Here is a 15124-nt window from a genome sequence, read left to right as displayed (position 1 = left end):
TCCAACACTCCTGAATACTATATAGCCCCCAGAATTTGTCATTAACATCACAAAGCTTTCTCCAAAAATAAAGACCTCTCTAAAATATATAAGTTACTCTCAAGCACCCATTCAATGCATCTACTGATATCAAAATGGATTACAGATCTGTCTCTGTCTGCTGACTTCGACTTCTGGACTCAGATCTGCCAAAATACATTTAAAATGACAAAAAACTTGAATTTACATCTCATCCAGTTCAAGGTACTTAACAGATGACACACAACTCAATACAAGATGCGGAGAATGGGCTTCTCTCACTCTGATATGTGCACACAATGCACTCAGAACACATCAGACTCCTATTTCCAGGATCTCTGGTTCTGTACTCCTGTGTAGCACTTCTGGTCAGTTGTAACAGAGTAACTCTCCTCCATCTTGGACTGTAGAATCCCACTAGCCCTGAACTTTTGCCTTTTTATTGACCTGACAACAACCAATTTACCTAACCATCTATCCCAATCTGTTCTCATAGCTCGAGCCATCACCATATATATATATATATATATATATATATATAATTATTATTATTATTATATTATTGGAGAAAATATCTGCTACCCCAAAAAACTATTTGACTTGCTTTATAAAAACTTGGGCTACATTCAGCAACTCTCTGAACCTCTGAAATAGCCTGCTAGCATATGCCATCTCTACATTTACCTTCCCTGCACTACAATATTACTTTCTCTGCTAAAGTGATAACCCTTTTTTATAGCAATACTTTTATTACCTTCCACATTCAGGATTGCAATGTTGGATCCCCAGACTGCAACACCTTGAGAATGCCATGAGATGGGTGGATCTCTGGCTCAGGAGGGTCTACCCAACCGGCCTCCCTCCCCCCCATGTGGGGGTGTGCTCTGGCACCCTGTATGGGGTTCCCCGTGGCTCCAGGGTCTGCTCTCTGTCCCATGGTCTGGGGATGTTGATGGTCGGCTCCTCCTGGGTTGCCCTGTGGGCTGTGGCAGTATGAGCTGGTGTTTCTGTGCTGTGCTGGGTGGCGGGGTCTGGTTGAGGGACTTTCCTCCTGGTGCTGTGCTGGCGCTTGCTGGTGGCCTCTGTGGGTCTGGCGCTGGCCGGTGTGTTGTTGCCACTTCCTCTTGCCCTTGTGTGGGGGATAGGGGGCTAATCCCTGTGTTTGCAGGGTTTCCTCCTCCTGCGGTCTCTTTTGTCCATTTATGTTGGGGGCACGGGTCTGGTTGCACGGCCCCCCGCCCCTGCAGTCCTTCCTAACCGTAACTCTTCACAGCTTTCCACCTGCGGATGCACTGGGTCCCGGGTTGGTCTCTTTGGTTGGTGGGGTGCTTCCAGCTTGTTTGTTGGACTGGGGGTGGGGTTTGGGGTGTGAGATGTCTGTGGGGGGCGTGGGGCCCTCCTGTCCTGTTCCATTGTGCACTTTCTTGGGACGTCTAGTGATGCTCGCTGTTGCCTACTTGGAAAACTGGGGGCTGTAACGCTCCACGTGGTTGTGGTGGCTCTCTGGGTTGGTACCTCATGCCCTCATCCCGCGCACAGGATGACCTGATTCTGGACCCTGGTGATGGTCTCACTCATATTTAGGGAATACACACATGCATGTGTGGTGTCACTTTCCAGCTTGTGTTGGGTCACATCAAGAATGAATGAATCCTGACTAAAACGGGCTGAGCTGCTCTTTCGTTCCATCACTATGTATTCTTTCTTTGACTCTGCTCCTTTTTTGGGGTACCTGGATAACCATCTCTAGAGATCTACACAGTAACCCTCTCGACTCAGCCCTAAGTTAGGTAACTGGAGAAGCACAGGATCCTTCACTCAACTAGTCCCTACCAGCACCACCTGCTTCCCTTCCCCTGTGTATCCTTTTGTATCTTCTCTGTCCTTCATTTCCCCCTTATATTCATTGAGGTGTAGTATTGTTCTCCTTGTCACACAAAGGTCATTCCACTCAATATCAAGGTCAACAAACTACCCAAAAAAAATCCCTCATAATGTATTATGTTGCTTGTCAGGCTTGCTATGGAGAAAATGGCCGCATTAATATATGTTGAAAAAAAAAGTTCATGTCTGCAACTGAATAAAGAGATTGGAAAATTTATCAAATTTTGATGACATTTCGTTGTACAAAAGAGCTCTGGGTGATTTTGAATCAACGTGAACATGCTGTTTTTGTCAATGAAACTGGCAGACACAAATGCAGGCAGGCGGGATTCAGATCTCAGGGTCTTTAATTCAGTCTGAGGTCAAAAACCAGTGCAGCAGTTAGGCAGGTACAAAATCAGCAGGAAACGTGCGTGAGTTCAAAAACCAGACAGGCAGTCCAAAAACATGCAAAGGTACAAAAACTGCAGACAGAGACGCACAATCAAGTAACAAACTGGTCAGACATGGGGAAGACAATAATGCTGGCTGTTGCTCTAGGAGACAAGACAATCTGGCAATAGCACACGCGGGAACATGGGTTATATACACAGGGAAAGGGGAGGGTTAACGAGACACAGGTGAAACACATCAGTGCGGGGCCTGGTGATTACAGAGGCAGAAAGAAAACACAACTTATTAAAATAAAGCAATACACTGAAAGTGTACACAAAGGAAGATAACTTAATAAGACACATGACGAACCCTGACAGTGTTCAGCAGGTGGACAATCAACAAATAAAATAAAATAAATAATAATAATAATAATAGCAATAATTAATGTCATTCTTCTGCATCACTTTAGAAGACAGGGCTTCAGATAACAAATTGTCAAGGGGGCTGTGTTGAGCCATTAAGCCCTGTCCAAGCCAATGTCCTGCACAGGATGTTCAAAGGGGTCACTCCGTGTGTGTGTCAAGTGTCAGGACTACAGAAGCATCCCTTGCCCCTCAAACCAATAATCGTATTTCTTGGCGAAAAAAGTGGTGCCATGGTGTCAACATTTCATGAAGGGTCATGGGCTTCAGGGAAATGCATCAATGTTTTAAAACAAATGCAACCTTACATCAGAAGACTTCGGACTCACAAATGCACATGCTTTGTTTTTTAGTTGCATTTTGGACTTCCCAAGTGTAATTTTGAGGCACACTTGCAATATAAATTCAAGGAGCATACGTATTACTGGATGTGCATTCACAAAATCTGTACGCTGAATTTTGAGACTGCCCTGATGTCGCAGGTCAACCAACGTCACGATTGGCTGATAAAGCTGTCAATCAAATGTATGTTTCTGATACATCGGCCAATCAGGTGTGTTTGCATTCTGTTTGTCTATGCCACTCCATGTGAATAGCAATTTCTGCAAAGTTTTCCCCTTTTAGTTGTGTTTGAGCTCATCTCTTTTTGTTGATGGTATCACGTCAGTAGAACTCCAACAATTTCAATTTGACTTGAGTGAGTTTTTAGTTGGTGAATGTAAAAATTGCTAGGTGTAAGCCCAGCCAATTTTAGGTGTATCTGGCCCACCTCTTAGGAGTAAATACCAAGTGAATACTAAGAATGAGCTTCATGGTGCCAGCAGTTGATGATTTAATGCTGATACAATATTGACAGTTTCCTGTTCAGGGCAGGAGTCTGGTGATGTGGCGCAAATTTGGGGCAGATTGGATAATGTATGTGAAGTGAAAAGTACTTTGAAAAGACCCACCTGCGAAAATACAGTACATGTGCTTACCAGGCTGAGATGCTAATTGTATACCGAAAATCTAAAAAACTATCAATGGAACTTGCTTTGTGTATTTACTTGAACACATTTTGCGTATTCAAATTTTTAGTGCAGTGAAGTAATTTGTCAAGAAATAATGGAAGCAAATGTGGAGACTAAACTTGGGATGAACCTGAGCACATGACCAAGACGCAACACCATTAGATAATAAGGAAAGACGCTGGCGGACACGTCCAGTATTACTAAAGGTGACATCAATATTTTTGGAGAAAATCTCCATTGAATTTTAGAGAAAAAATCCAAGGAACCGCCCCGTCCTTTGAGTAAAAAGGGTAGAGCTTTCCACACAGAATATAAAGACAAGCACAGAACTCAGCAGGCCAGAAAGTCTTGACTATATATGTATGTGTGTGTGTGTGTAATTTCATGTTAATAAATGCATTTGTTTATGTATGTATGTCTAAATTTTGTGTTAAATTATGTATCTATATTCTTTTCGTCATTTGCGCATGCGTTTTCAATAGGCACACCCACACGTCCATATGTATGAACAAGAGCGCTGACACCGCTCAATGGTTGCATGTAAAATGTGTGAGTTTTAATTTGACAGTCTGTCCGGAAGCTGATGTCCATCGTTACTGACTTTACCAAACTCCGTACAGAGCCTGCCATCGTTTTACCTGAACGACAGAATCCCGCTGTGTTCTGGACAGGACCGGACCGGACCGTGCCAGGCCAGAGACATCTCACCTCATCTTCAGTCAACCCTGAAGGGCGGAAAAAACATACAGGTGTCCCACGAGCAAGGTGCTGCTGTTGGCGACAGAAGGGGGGCTGGACGCATCTGTTGCCTCGGTGAATTCATTAACACGTTAGCATCTAGCTAGGGTTAGGGTTAGGCTGTTGTCCCAGGTACCAAACGTTACAAAGCACGAATGTCAGCTCTTGTCTGAGGTGGACAGCGCTCCACAAGAGTCTGCAGTAAGTAGCAGGGCGGACAACGTGGCGATATATCACTTCCGGAGAAGCGAAGAGGATGGCAATGGGTTTGATGTAACGTTGGGAAGCTAGCGGGCTAGCTTCATGGAAATATAGAGGTAGTCTCCAGAGCGTAGCTTTCGCTACACGCCCTGCTAGCTGACATGGATGGTGTGATTCCCGCTGAACCTCACGGTGTGACACCTTGGTCAGTGCAATGAGAACACTCTTTTCTTCAGACAGCTAAAAGGCCAACAAGATAATGGAATCTTTCCTGCAGATAGCTCCCCATTCCCTGGCAATAGTGCTGTCCAGGGTAGGAACTGGGGAGGCGGTGGGGGCGGCCGGGGTGCTAGAGAGCGACGAGTTGCCGAGGCACCACACAGGCTATGAGATTTTTGCCGATTTTAAAGCAGAAAATTCCCAGCAGCATTTGTGGAGCCAGCGGATTACCGAGGCTGTGTCAGAGACCTTCTTCCTTGGCTGGATAGACGAGCATGTGTTGTTGATCCAGGGGAAGGAGGACCACCTGGAGGTGCTAAGGGAGGGATGGATGCGGAGGTCCCTCAATCCACCTCGTGGATTCATGATCAAATACCTGGGTAAGCTCTCTGTTTGACCCCCTGTTTAGAATTAGACGCACTGATTAGTGCGCGTTCATACCTTATCATGCTATTACCCCTCCTTGAAGCAACCATACCATGACAATGCTCATCACCACTATCATCATCGCTATCACTCATGTTCTGAGCATTTTCTCTGTAACATTCAGATATAACTCGAACTAAAGAAATTTGAATGTCTTAAGACACAGGCTTTAAAATCACAAAGGTGGATTGATACTTCATCCTCTAATTTACACTTGGTTTATCTTTTTTCTGTTTGTACTTGTTCAAAACCAGACTGAATAAATTTAGTTAATAAAACAAATAAATAAGTACAACAAGAAATAAAACAAGCCACAATCTCAGACAAGTGAGTCAATTTTGATCAAGTCTTTTGACTCATCACAGGCTATAATGATAAAAAGACTTGTCTGCTCCTCCAACCCTCACAGCTGTCCCAGCAACTACAAATTCAAATTCAGTACCTTGATTTCCAACTATAAGCAAGCGCGCAGTTCTTACCTGAATCCCTGAGAGGTTAACTTAACTCTACTCTTTCCCTGTAGTGGTGTTCACTGCACTGGATGGTTTGAGCTGTGTCCAGTGTCAATGACCTTTGAACTCATGCCAGTTGATGCTGCAAGAGGTTCTTATCAATTGGACATTCAGTGTCTTAGTCAGCATCAGAAGGTGCACAAACTTGGCTAGGTGTAAATAGACATAGGATATATTTAGACATAGATATTTATTTCAATGAGACTTGATGGAATTATTTGATCAAATGATTAATTCCAAAATAAATGTTACAGATATTTGTAGGTTGAACCGATACATCTTCGTAGGTGGTGATGACTGATTTGGTGACCAGTGAAGTGAACTGGGAAGTGATTAGGTTGGTGAAATGACTGGTTAAGCGACAAGTGAGATGGGTCCATTTCATCTGATTCTTTGTTCACATTGCTGATCAAGAACATCAGTAAAGCATATGATATGAAGAGTGATGGTCAAAAATGAAATGCCTTGACTGTTGTGCCCCCGCCCAGTCACGGTGACTAACCTATCATCACACTGTTGCAACTGGCGCCGTTGTAGCTCACACACACAGAAGAAGGAAAACTTCTACCTTGGAAACGACAACTTTACATCTGAATGCTCTGGATGGCGATTTTACAAATTCTACTATGGCCACGCCAAGACCCGCCTTACTCTGCCTCTGATTGGCGGGTAAGGTGGGTCTTGGCCTGGCAGTAGTAGGATTTGTAATATCGCCTCTGGACTCCCCATTGTTGCAGGCTATCTCTGATAGTTTGTGTGAGGTTGCTGTGCCCGTGTGTGTTTGTGTGTAAACAAGACCCCCCCTCTGGTTGGTTTACTGTAAAATCTTACTCTACCTTAGCCAATTATCATCGCTTATGTGGTTGCTGGCCCCCCACCCCCCCGCGCTTTGCAGCTCTCATGGTTGGCTGTCTGAAAGCCAAGTCGGATGGCAGCTTCAATGAGTTGCTTCACTTCACACTTCATAACGCACCACATTTAATTGTCGGTAACGGTAACGGCGTTGTAATGATGGAAATAGAAATTAGTTAGATTAGCCATTACTGAAAAAAATTTCTTTATTTCCATCGCTGCTACTATTTATGTATACTAATAGTCAATACTAAGAGGCACTTCAACATTTGAAAGTGTTTTTTGTTTACATTTTTGTATGTTCTAATTTTTTATACATAATTTATGCTAAGGTATAAGTAGTAGGCAAGGAAAAAGAGACACATCTACTATTCGAGTTTAAGTGTTGTATTTGTTAACCAACTGTTAAAGTGTTATTCAGTACCAGAATTGGTTGGAACTTGTTCCGACAAGAAAAAATAAATAATTCATTTTGGTAGAAAAAAAACATCTCTTTATAAACAAGACAAATACCGAAACTGTGACCCAAAAACCAAGGTACGGACCGTACTGTGTTGTACCTGTACCATTGCATCCCCAATATGTGTCTTACACTTTTATTCTAAGAACATAAGATGCTTTTCTTCCCTCCTTCTGGTAGCTCATTTCTTTGGACACGAAAACCATAGTTTTTATTTCCAGCAAAGAGATTGAAAACCCCTCTTGAATTAGTTTATTTCTGTAAAAGAAGTGACATCCAGATGTTTCATTTGTAACTGAAATAGTCATGTTTACGGCAGCATACATTTTACAATACAATTTTAAAGTTTTCTTCAGCAGTGGAGTCTTGCATGGTGAACGTACATATAGTCCATGGCTGTTGAGTGCGTTACTTATTGTTTTCTTTGAAACTGTTTTACCTGCTAATTCCAGATCTTTCTGAAGCTCTACACAAGTCTTCCTTGACACTTGGACAACTCTTCTAATATTTCCTTTGACTCCTCTGTCAGAAATCTTGTGAGGAGCACCTGGTTGCAACCAGTTTATGGTAAAATTATGTTGTTTCCACTTCCATATTATGGCCCCACCAGTGCTCACTGGAACATTCAGAAGTTTAGAAATCCTTCTGTAACCAATGCCATCAGTATTTTCTGCAACAATAAAGTTACAAAGTTCTTGAGAGAGCTATTTGCTTTTACCCATCATGAGATGTTTCTTGTGTGACAATGAGGCACATTTTTGTAGGCTGTCATATGGGACTGAACCAGCTGATATTTGCACTGACAAGGGGCAGGATTGCTTTCTGATTACTGGTAGATTGCAGCTGGTGTCTTGGCATTTGTTGCTTTTTTACACTTCCATTTCTTCGCATGTTCAATACTTTTTCCCTGTGTCATTCCATTTTATCACACATAACTTAATTTATGGACATCTAAGGTTTAATTTCTTTACATGTGTGGGTTGCATGGACTGTTACCGACATCTGGTGAAAATTTCATACAACAAAAAGGTCAACAGGACCTTTAGAAATATATTTACTGAGAAAAATGGTGATGTGTTCATACTTATTTTACCCACTGTATCTTAGGTTTTTGAATGTGTCTATGTGTGGTATTTGTACTATACCTTTTTTGGTTGATGTGCATGGAGAAGTGCTGTATGGGTAAATGTAGCTTTGTGTCCTTGATAAGAATAGAAAAGCTCTATATAAGTGTAGTCAACTCACAATAAGTTTGAAAGGCAGACTTTAGTGACCAAGATTTGGCTCCTTGTCTTCAGCACTGACAGAGTAATTGTGTTCATGTGGGTTAAGAAAGATGCGTCATCTTGAAATTTCTTTTGTTGTTGAAGATGATCTGGCATCTTTATTCCAAAGTGAGTCTCACTTTTAAATTGCTTAGATTAATATTATAGTTCACACAGCTAACTTAAAGTCTAACATGAATCTTTAATTGGAAAAAAGTCTGTATTGTACTGCTTAGTTTTATATGCCCTCATGCAAAAAACTGTCTTATGACAGCTCTCTTCCAAAGATGGTGTGAGGGTTAGGGTTTGAACTTTCAAGACCTGTTTGACTGAAAATCACATACTTCAACTTTGTGAATATGAAGTTAAACTTTAGATATATTTAGCTTTTGTATGTAAAATTTTAGCAGCATGAAAGTCCTACTGCATGTATCCGTGTGAACTTGCACATATTTAACTTTACCTAGTAGATGTAAGAAAACGAGTTCTGCTTATGAAGTCCAGAGAAGTTGTATGACTTCCTAGCAGACTGAAGTCCTACCCGTATCTGTGTAGCAGTTGAGGCTGCTGATGGGTCCTGTTCTTCTAATTGCATAGTAAGGATTGTATTGAAGTATTCTCTGAGTTAAGTGCAATTATGTCTCTGGCATAAAAAACTGTTTTTTAATCTGTTTGTTCTTGCTTTTATTGTCCTGAAATGTCTACCTGAGGGCAGCAGTTCAAAGAGTGAGTGTGCTGGGTGAGATGTTCCTTGAGAATGCTGTGTGCTTTTCCGAGACAGTGGGAACTATAAAGATCTTTCAGGGAGTGGAGAGGGCAGCCAACGATCTTTTGTGCTGTGGTGACGAGCCTCTGGAGCACTTTCCTGTCTGCAGCCTTGTAGCTGGAAAACCAAACACACATGCAGTATGTTAAAATGCTCTCAATGGAGCAATGATAAAAGGACACAAGCAGTTTCTTTGTGAGGTGGTTATACCTTAGTATATCGGGCAAGAAAGAATAAGAATACAACACTGGATTTACCTGACAGTTTGCTGTGAGTGAGTTTGAATCTTTACCCAGCTAAAAATGGAGAGAGGTGACACGTTCACCTGGGAAACCATCACTGTTTAGTTTCACGTTCACTCTGTTAATTATGGTGAATGCCATCTGAGGAAGTAATTGGTTCCTGTTGGCACAGGAAGTAGTAACTAAGCTACAGGTTTTATTGAAAGCTATACATAGTTGTTTTTCACCAACATTGGTACACATTATTCATCAGATATATTTTTTCCATGATATTTTACTGAAATACAGAAAAGACCAAACAACTTTTTTCATTTTTATAAGCAGTATATTGGAGTTATTGATTTTTGTTAAATTGAAAGTTGAGAATATCTCAAATTTAGTGATTAGGTTCAGCTAAAAGGAGATAATAAAGCTTTTTATTTATTTACATTTTTTTAATGAGGCATCAGGGGGGAATCTTTTTTTCTTGCCTTTTCTTAGGTCTTGTTACCTAAATAGTTACTAATTTGATTTACACTGCTTTGGGTGCTTTTATATGTTGTATACTTTTTCAATGTTGCATCTTGTTAGTTTCAGTCCTGCTCTGTGTGCTGATCTCACTCGTTGTCTATGCAACTCCTCTGCAAAATTATTCATATTTGTTTGGCTTAGGGGCACTTGGGCAGCTCTGAGTTGTAGTGAACAGAGAGAAGATGAAGTTGCAAAACTATGGTTTTTACGCACACATTTAACCCCTTTCTCTGCCCAGAGAGACACCTAATCATGTACCTTGCTGCCACCAGCTGGACACCAGTAGAAAAGCATGCTTGAATGTTTCACCCAGGGCACTCTGTACTTGCAGTGGTCATATGTTCTGTCACCAGAACATGTGCCAGTAATACATAAAAAAAAAAAACCAACATATGAGAACACAAACCGTGGTGAAATCATCACAGTAAGTGACAGTGCTCTAGTGTTCTAGTTGGTGTAGTGTTGTTGTTTCTCATTTTTTGTCTAAATACTGTATTGTTTATTCTGACAGGATTTATTTCTTTAGGGTGGAATTTTGATTTGATTTTAATATTTCATATCTGGCCTATGATTTAAAGGGTTAGGGTTAGGATTTTTTTTGCAACTTCATCTTCTCTCTGTTCACTACTCAACTCAACTCAACTACTCAACTCAGAGCTGCAAGTGTACTTGTGTTACAGGATTTCCTCTTCTTGCAGGGAGTCTGTTGGTTTTTCTGATTGTTCATACACTTTTAAGTGAGTGAAGTATGATTTGTCCAACATACTGATTTATATGGAATCACTATGGCAACATTCAAAATGAAGTCCTGAAGCAAACACACTCCTGTAAAAGCCCATAACCTGGGAGGAACAGCAGCTTAATCAGCTATGTACAGCTCCTGTCTGCGCTGTATTGTCTTTCACTGTTACACAGAAGGCAACCTAAAAGGTAGGTTCTGAATATCATGCAGCCCCTCTTTCAATGAGAGTTGTCTAGGGTTCATTCTCTGTGGCTTCAGGTTTTACTCTCAGGACTCTCAGGAGGACCTTTTTGACAATAGGCCTTTTATGTAGCACAAAAAACATCTCACAACCCCCCTTACTGTCAATGTGAAAAGTTATAATTGGCATTCATGCGCAGATCAATGGACTTGGTCATTGGATATGGAATTTGAATTTTTTTCAACTTGATTTGCACTTATTCCTTCAGTAGTGCTTATATAGCGTGTTTGTATTCATATATGTGTACTTGATGGTTGGTGGTGATGTTTTCGCTTCTGTTTGCTCAGTATCACAGTTTGTGAAAACAAATTTCCCCAGGGGACAATACAGGTTATCTATCTTTCTTTTCTCTCCCCTACCTTGCCTGTAGTGTGATGTAATACAGTATACACACTGTAAACAGATCCTATGCCTTCCCAGCAGAGTGATTGCTTACTCCCAGTAAAGCACTGACATCCACCTTCTGAAAACATAGCTCTTAAAAAGGAATGAACTGCTATATAGCTTTGTCTCATCACATCATGTCGCCACTGGCGGAAGTTCCTTTAATGCACTCACCTTGAGGTCACCATCAGTCTGTCATTTGCAAAAGGTACAGTGGTCCTTCTCCTTTAAATTCATTCATCATATTCCACTGTTGCTGCCCCAGCTACTAGATCACCCACCTCCCTTATAGCCCCAAAGCTGTCTGACACCACGGTGGTCCATGTGGAAAATAAAGTGCTCAAGGAGAAAGATTTGGCAGAGATAACTTGCTTCACCACTCCTATGTTGGAGCACTACAGTTTGCACCAAAACCAGGGCTACAGCTCTGGTCTGCACAACATCCACTTATAGCATTTTATATTAAATTAGATGTCTGAATTGCAATTTAGCCATCAGGCATCTGTTTGACAGTTACAACAATCACTGACTAGCAGTATAAGCTCATGGGAGAAACCATCTGCCTGTTTGTTTGTTTATATATATGCATATATATATGGAATGAAGTTTGAAAACCATATTTCCTCTAATAGTGGCCCTCATTCAAACAAAATAAAGCAAACAAAAAAAAAAAAACAGGTACCGTGACTAAGTAACTGACTGTAGCTATCTTTACTATAATATCTGGTAGCCTCCCACACATATCAGCAGGTGTCAGTTCTACAGAACACAGTGTGCAGACATAGTGGCCGTCAGATGACACATGCTAACCGTGGAGTGTAAGGAGAAAATGCTGCTGTATGCAGCAGAGAATTCATTAAATAAAGGCTCTCTCTCTAACATTAGCCTTCCTGCTAATAAAAGTCAGATAAAATCTGGAGTTCAAAAAATAGAAGCCCCTTGCCACTATTAGATGCAATTCATTACTCAAAATTCATTCCATATATTCCAGCTTTCATTCAGTACATTCCAATTTTATTCCGTATATTCAAATTTTCATTCAATATATTCAGACTTTTATTCAATATGTATTTCAACTTAATTCGATATTTTCCATAAACTGCATCGTACATATAAATTATTTCCTAAACGACTTGCCATTTTACACACACACACTACAGTCCACAGTCTTTTACAAGCTTCCAGCACATATACTAAGGACATTCAACTAGAACAGCATTGATCCAAATAAGTGATGGATAACAAAAGACTGGATGCTTTGGTGCAGCTTTTGATGTAATTTATCATATTATTTTGCTTGATAAACTCCGGGTTTATGGTTTTCAATTTATTGCTTTGTCCTGGGTGAGGAGTTACCTGACCCGTAGAAGGCAGAGTGTCTTTTGATGGTAGCTGATCTGATAACAGAGATTTGCAGTTTGGTTTTCATGAGGGAAGTGTACTAGGACTTTCCTGTATCCTGTTTTTACAAATTACCCTCCATTTTTGTGGGTGGTGGAAAAGTGCTTGTATGCAGATGATTCTACCATGTAGATTGGGGTGAAGACAAATGTAGAGCTATCTGATATACTGAATCTTGAAACCAGATATTTCCTGGCCATTTGGCCATCTGCAGCTACAAAGATATCAGGAAACTTCAAAGAATAAAACTGCCTGAATTATTTGCTCATTGTGCACGATCATCTTAGAAATGGCTTCCAGTTGAATTAAACAGATTAAAGTTCATTCTTTTTACCTTTATTACAAATGCAATAAAGTATGAAAAGCAAAAGTACTTTTTTCATCAAGTAGCATGTGCTGGGGGGAGGTACTGCTTTTGATTATACTGCCTTTACAGAGTGGAACGCCTTGCCTAACCATATCAAAAGAATTTATGCAAAATACAGTTTTAAAATGGTAATAAACACCTAAACCTAAAATTATGAAATATATAAGGAGCAATAAAAAGACTTTACAAGAAGACTGCATAACTGTTGCCCACCTGTTGTTACCTTGATCAGTTGATTGAACTGTAATGTTAATCTTCGTATGATATCCGTATTATGGTTTTAGTTTGTTTTTTTTGTTTTTTTTTGTGAAGATATTTTTTTGATGGGATTATTTTTGATATTTGTTTTCTTGTATAGATTTTAACGTATGCATACATTTCCTCTTTTGTAAGTTTTGATTTTAAATGCATTGCATGTCATGCCATCAGCTAATGGGGATCTGACAGCTGAATAGCTAACGCACAACAGTGCCATTAGCCACCCCGGGATCTTGTGTAGTGTTGCACTTTAAAGACATCATTAAACATCTTTAAAATTTCAATAAATAAATTACTTATATTCCTTATTGTTCAACAAACAAGAAATAAATCATTCTATAACCAACACAATGTTGCATATATTGAACATCAATATTTTGTTTCTGTAGGTCAGGCCTATATTTTATGATTAAATTACATAATGCATGAATAGGTATGAAAGACACATTTTCATGTTCATATAGCAGATACGTTATCCACCATATGGCTTGATCACGTCAGTTGTAGTGAAAAACTGGTGTTTCAGCTCTGCAGCATTTCTCTACTTGCATTTTTTTTTTTTTTTTTATATAGTTTCAGTATGACATCCTGAAAAATTCAAGGCACAATCTCTTGCGTGTTGAGCATCCCCATAGCACCTGCAACAGAAAATCTCTGGAGCTGCCACTGGCTTGAAGGAGAGACCGGGGGGGACTCAGTGGAGATGGCGAGAGAGAGAATAAGAACAAAGAAGAGAAGATGCCATGGAAAATACAAACAAAACATACAGAAAACATACAATGATTTCAACCTGGAACTTCTAAATGTGCACTAGTAAATATTGGGAGTTGGGGAGAAGAATAACTTACAATGGGAAGTGAGTAGTAATAAAGGTAACTCATGCAGCAGCAAGTACTGAGCACAAATATGGAGCAGAGATGATTCAGCACCTGGAGGATGGGGACAGGAGGGACAAAACAGACTATTGGAACAGACAAAGTTAGAGATGTTAGGTTGTAATGTACATGCATGGGGCAAAGAGAGAGGGAAAAGCCAATATACACAAATATGAAGTACTATTTTTCTTAGACAAAGTTTCCACGTTGCCAGGTTCTGTCGAGCCAAGGCCATTGTTGACTGTGTAGTGTAACGTGTTGCATCCTCATTTAGTTGCACCACTCGCCTCTCGCTAGCATGTTATCTTACTGGAAAATTTTGTTTTAAAAGAAAAAATATAATTATATTACAATATTTCAAATGCAATTAATTGTTCCGCCCTAATGTCTGGAATACCATGAAACAATTTCAGAACAAATTGTATCACATAAATGAGATTAATGGGACTTGTTTTATTTTGGAAAAAGTTATAAAAATACCAGGCTAATTTTTGTGAAATTAATATTCATAATATTTAACTGCCAGTTTATTATTTAGCATTCAATGGCATCTCTTTCTCAACAGCAATTAACACAGAAGACAAAAAAAGCCGAGCTTCTATTTGATGGGGTGGTCAGGGTCTTGCAAAACAGAGTGGAATACTGGCTCATACGATAGTGGCTCATATATGTCATCAAAAATACATGTGCGCTACGATTTTCATCATCACAGCAAACAGACAGAAGGATGTCAAACATTTTATTCTTCTTTAAGTCACTGTTTCATAGAACTGCATTAAAAGAACAAACGCTGTCTCTTATGTCATCTGCCATATACAATGGCAGATGATGGCTGCCATTCTACAGGTACAGGTAAAGGTACAGTTCTACAGTTCTACATACAGTTCTACAGGTAAAGAAATTAATATGTTTCACAATTTCTTAGAGACACACTGACAAACACACAGCATTTGTTT

The 15124-nt window shown here is 40.1% G+C and overlaps 1 protein-coding gene across 1 annotated transcript in view; it reads left to right on the top strand.

Annotated features, from left to right (window-relative positions):
• The first annotated feature begins 4336 nt into the window (after positions 1–4336).
• The window catches only part of LOC115049893 (storkhead-box protein 2-like), a 64069-nt gene continuing 53281 nt past the window's right edge, over positions 4337–15124 (top strand). The window contains exon 1 of the mRNA XM_029512489.1: positions 4337–5247. Coding sequence (XP_029368349.1) covers positions 4908–5247 — 340 coding nt within the window. The 5' untranslated portion in view covers positions 4337–4907. The remainder of the gene's footprint in view (positions 5248–15124) is intronic.

This window comes from Echeneis naucrates, chromosome 10 (genome assembly GCF_900963305.1).
Source record: "Echeneis naucrates chromosome 10, fEcheNa1.1, whole genome shotgun sequence".
Lineage (NCBI taxonomy): Eukaryota > Metazoa > Chordata > Actinopteri > Carangiformes > Echeneidae > Echeneis > Echeneis naucrates.
This window is presented reverse-complemented; position numbering and strand designations above follow the sequence as displayed.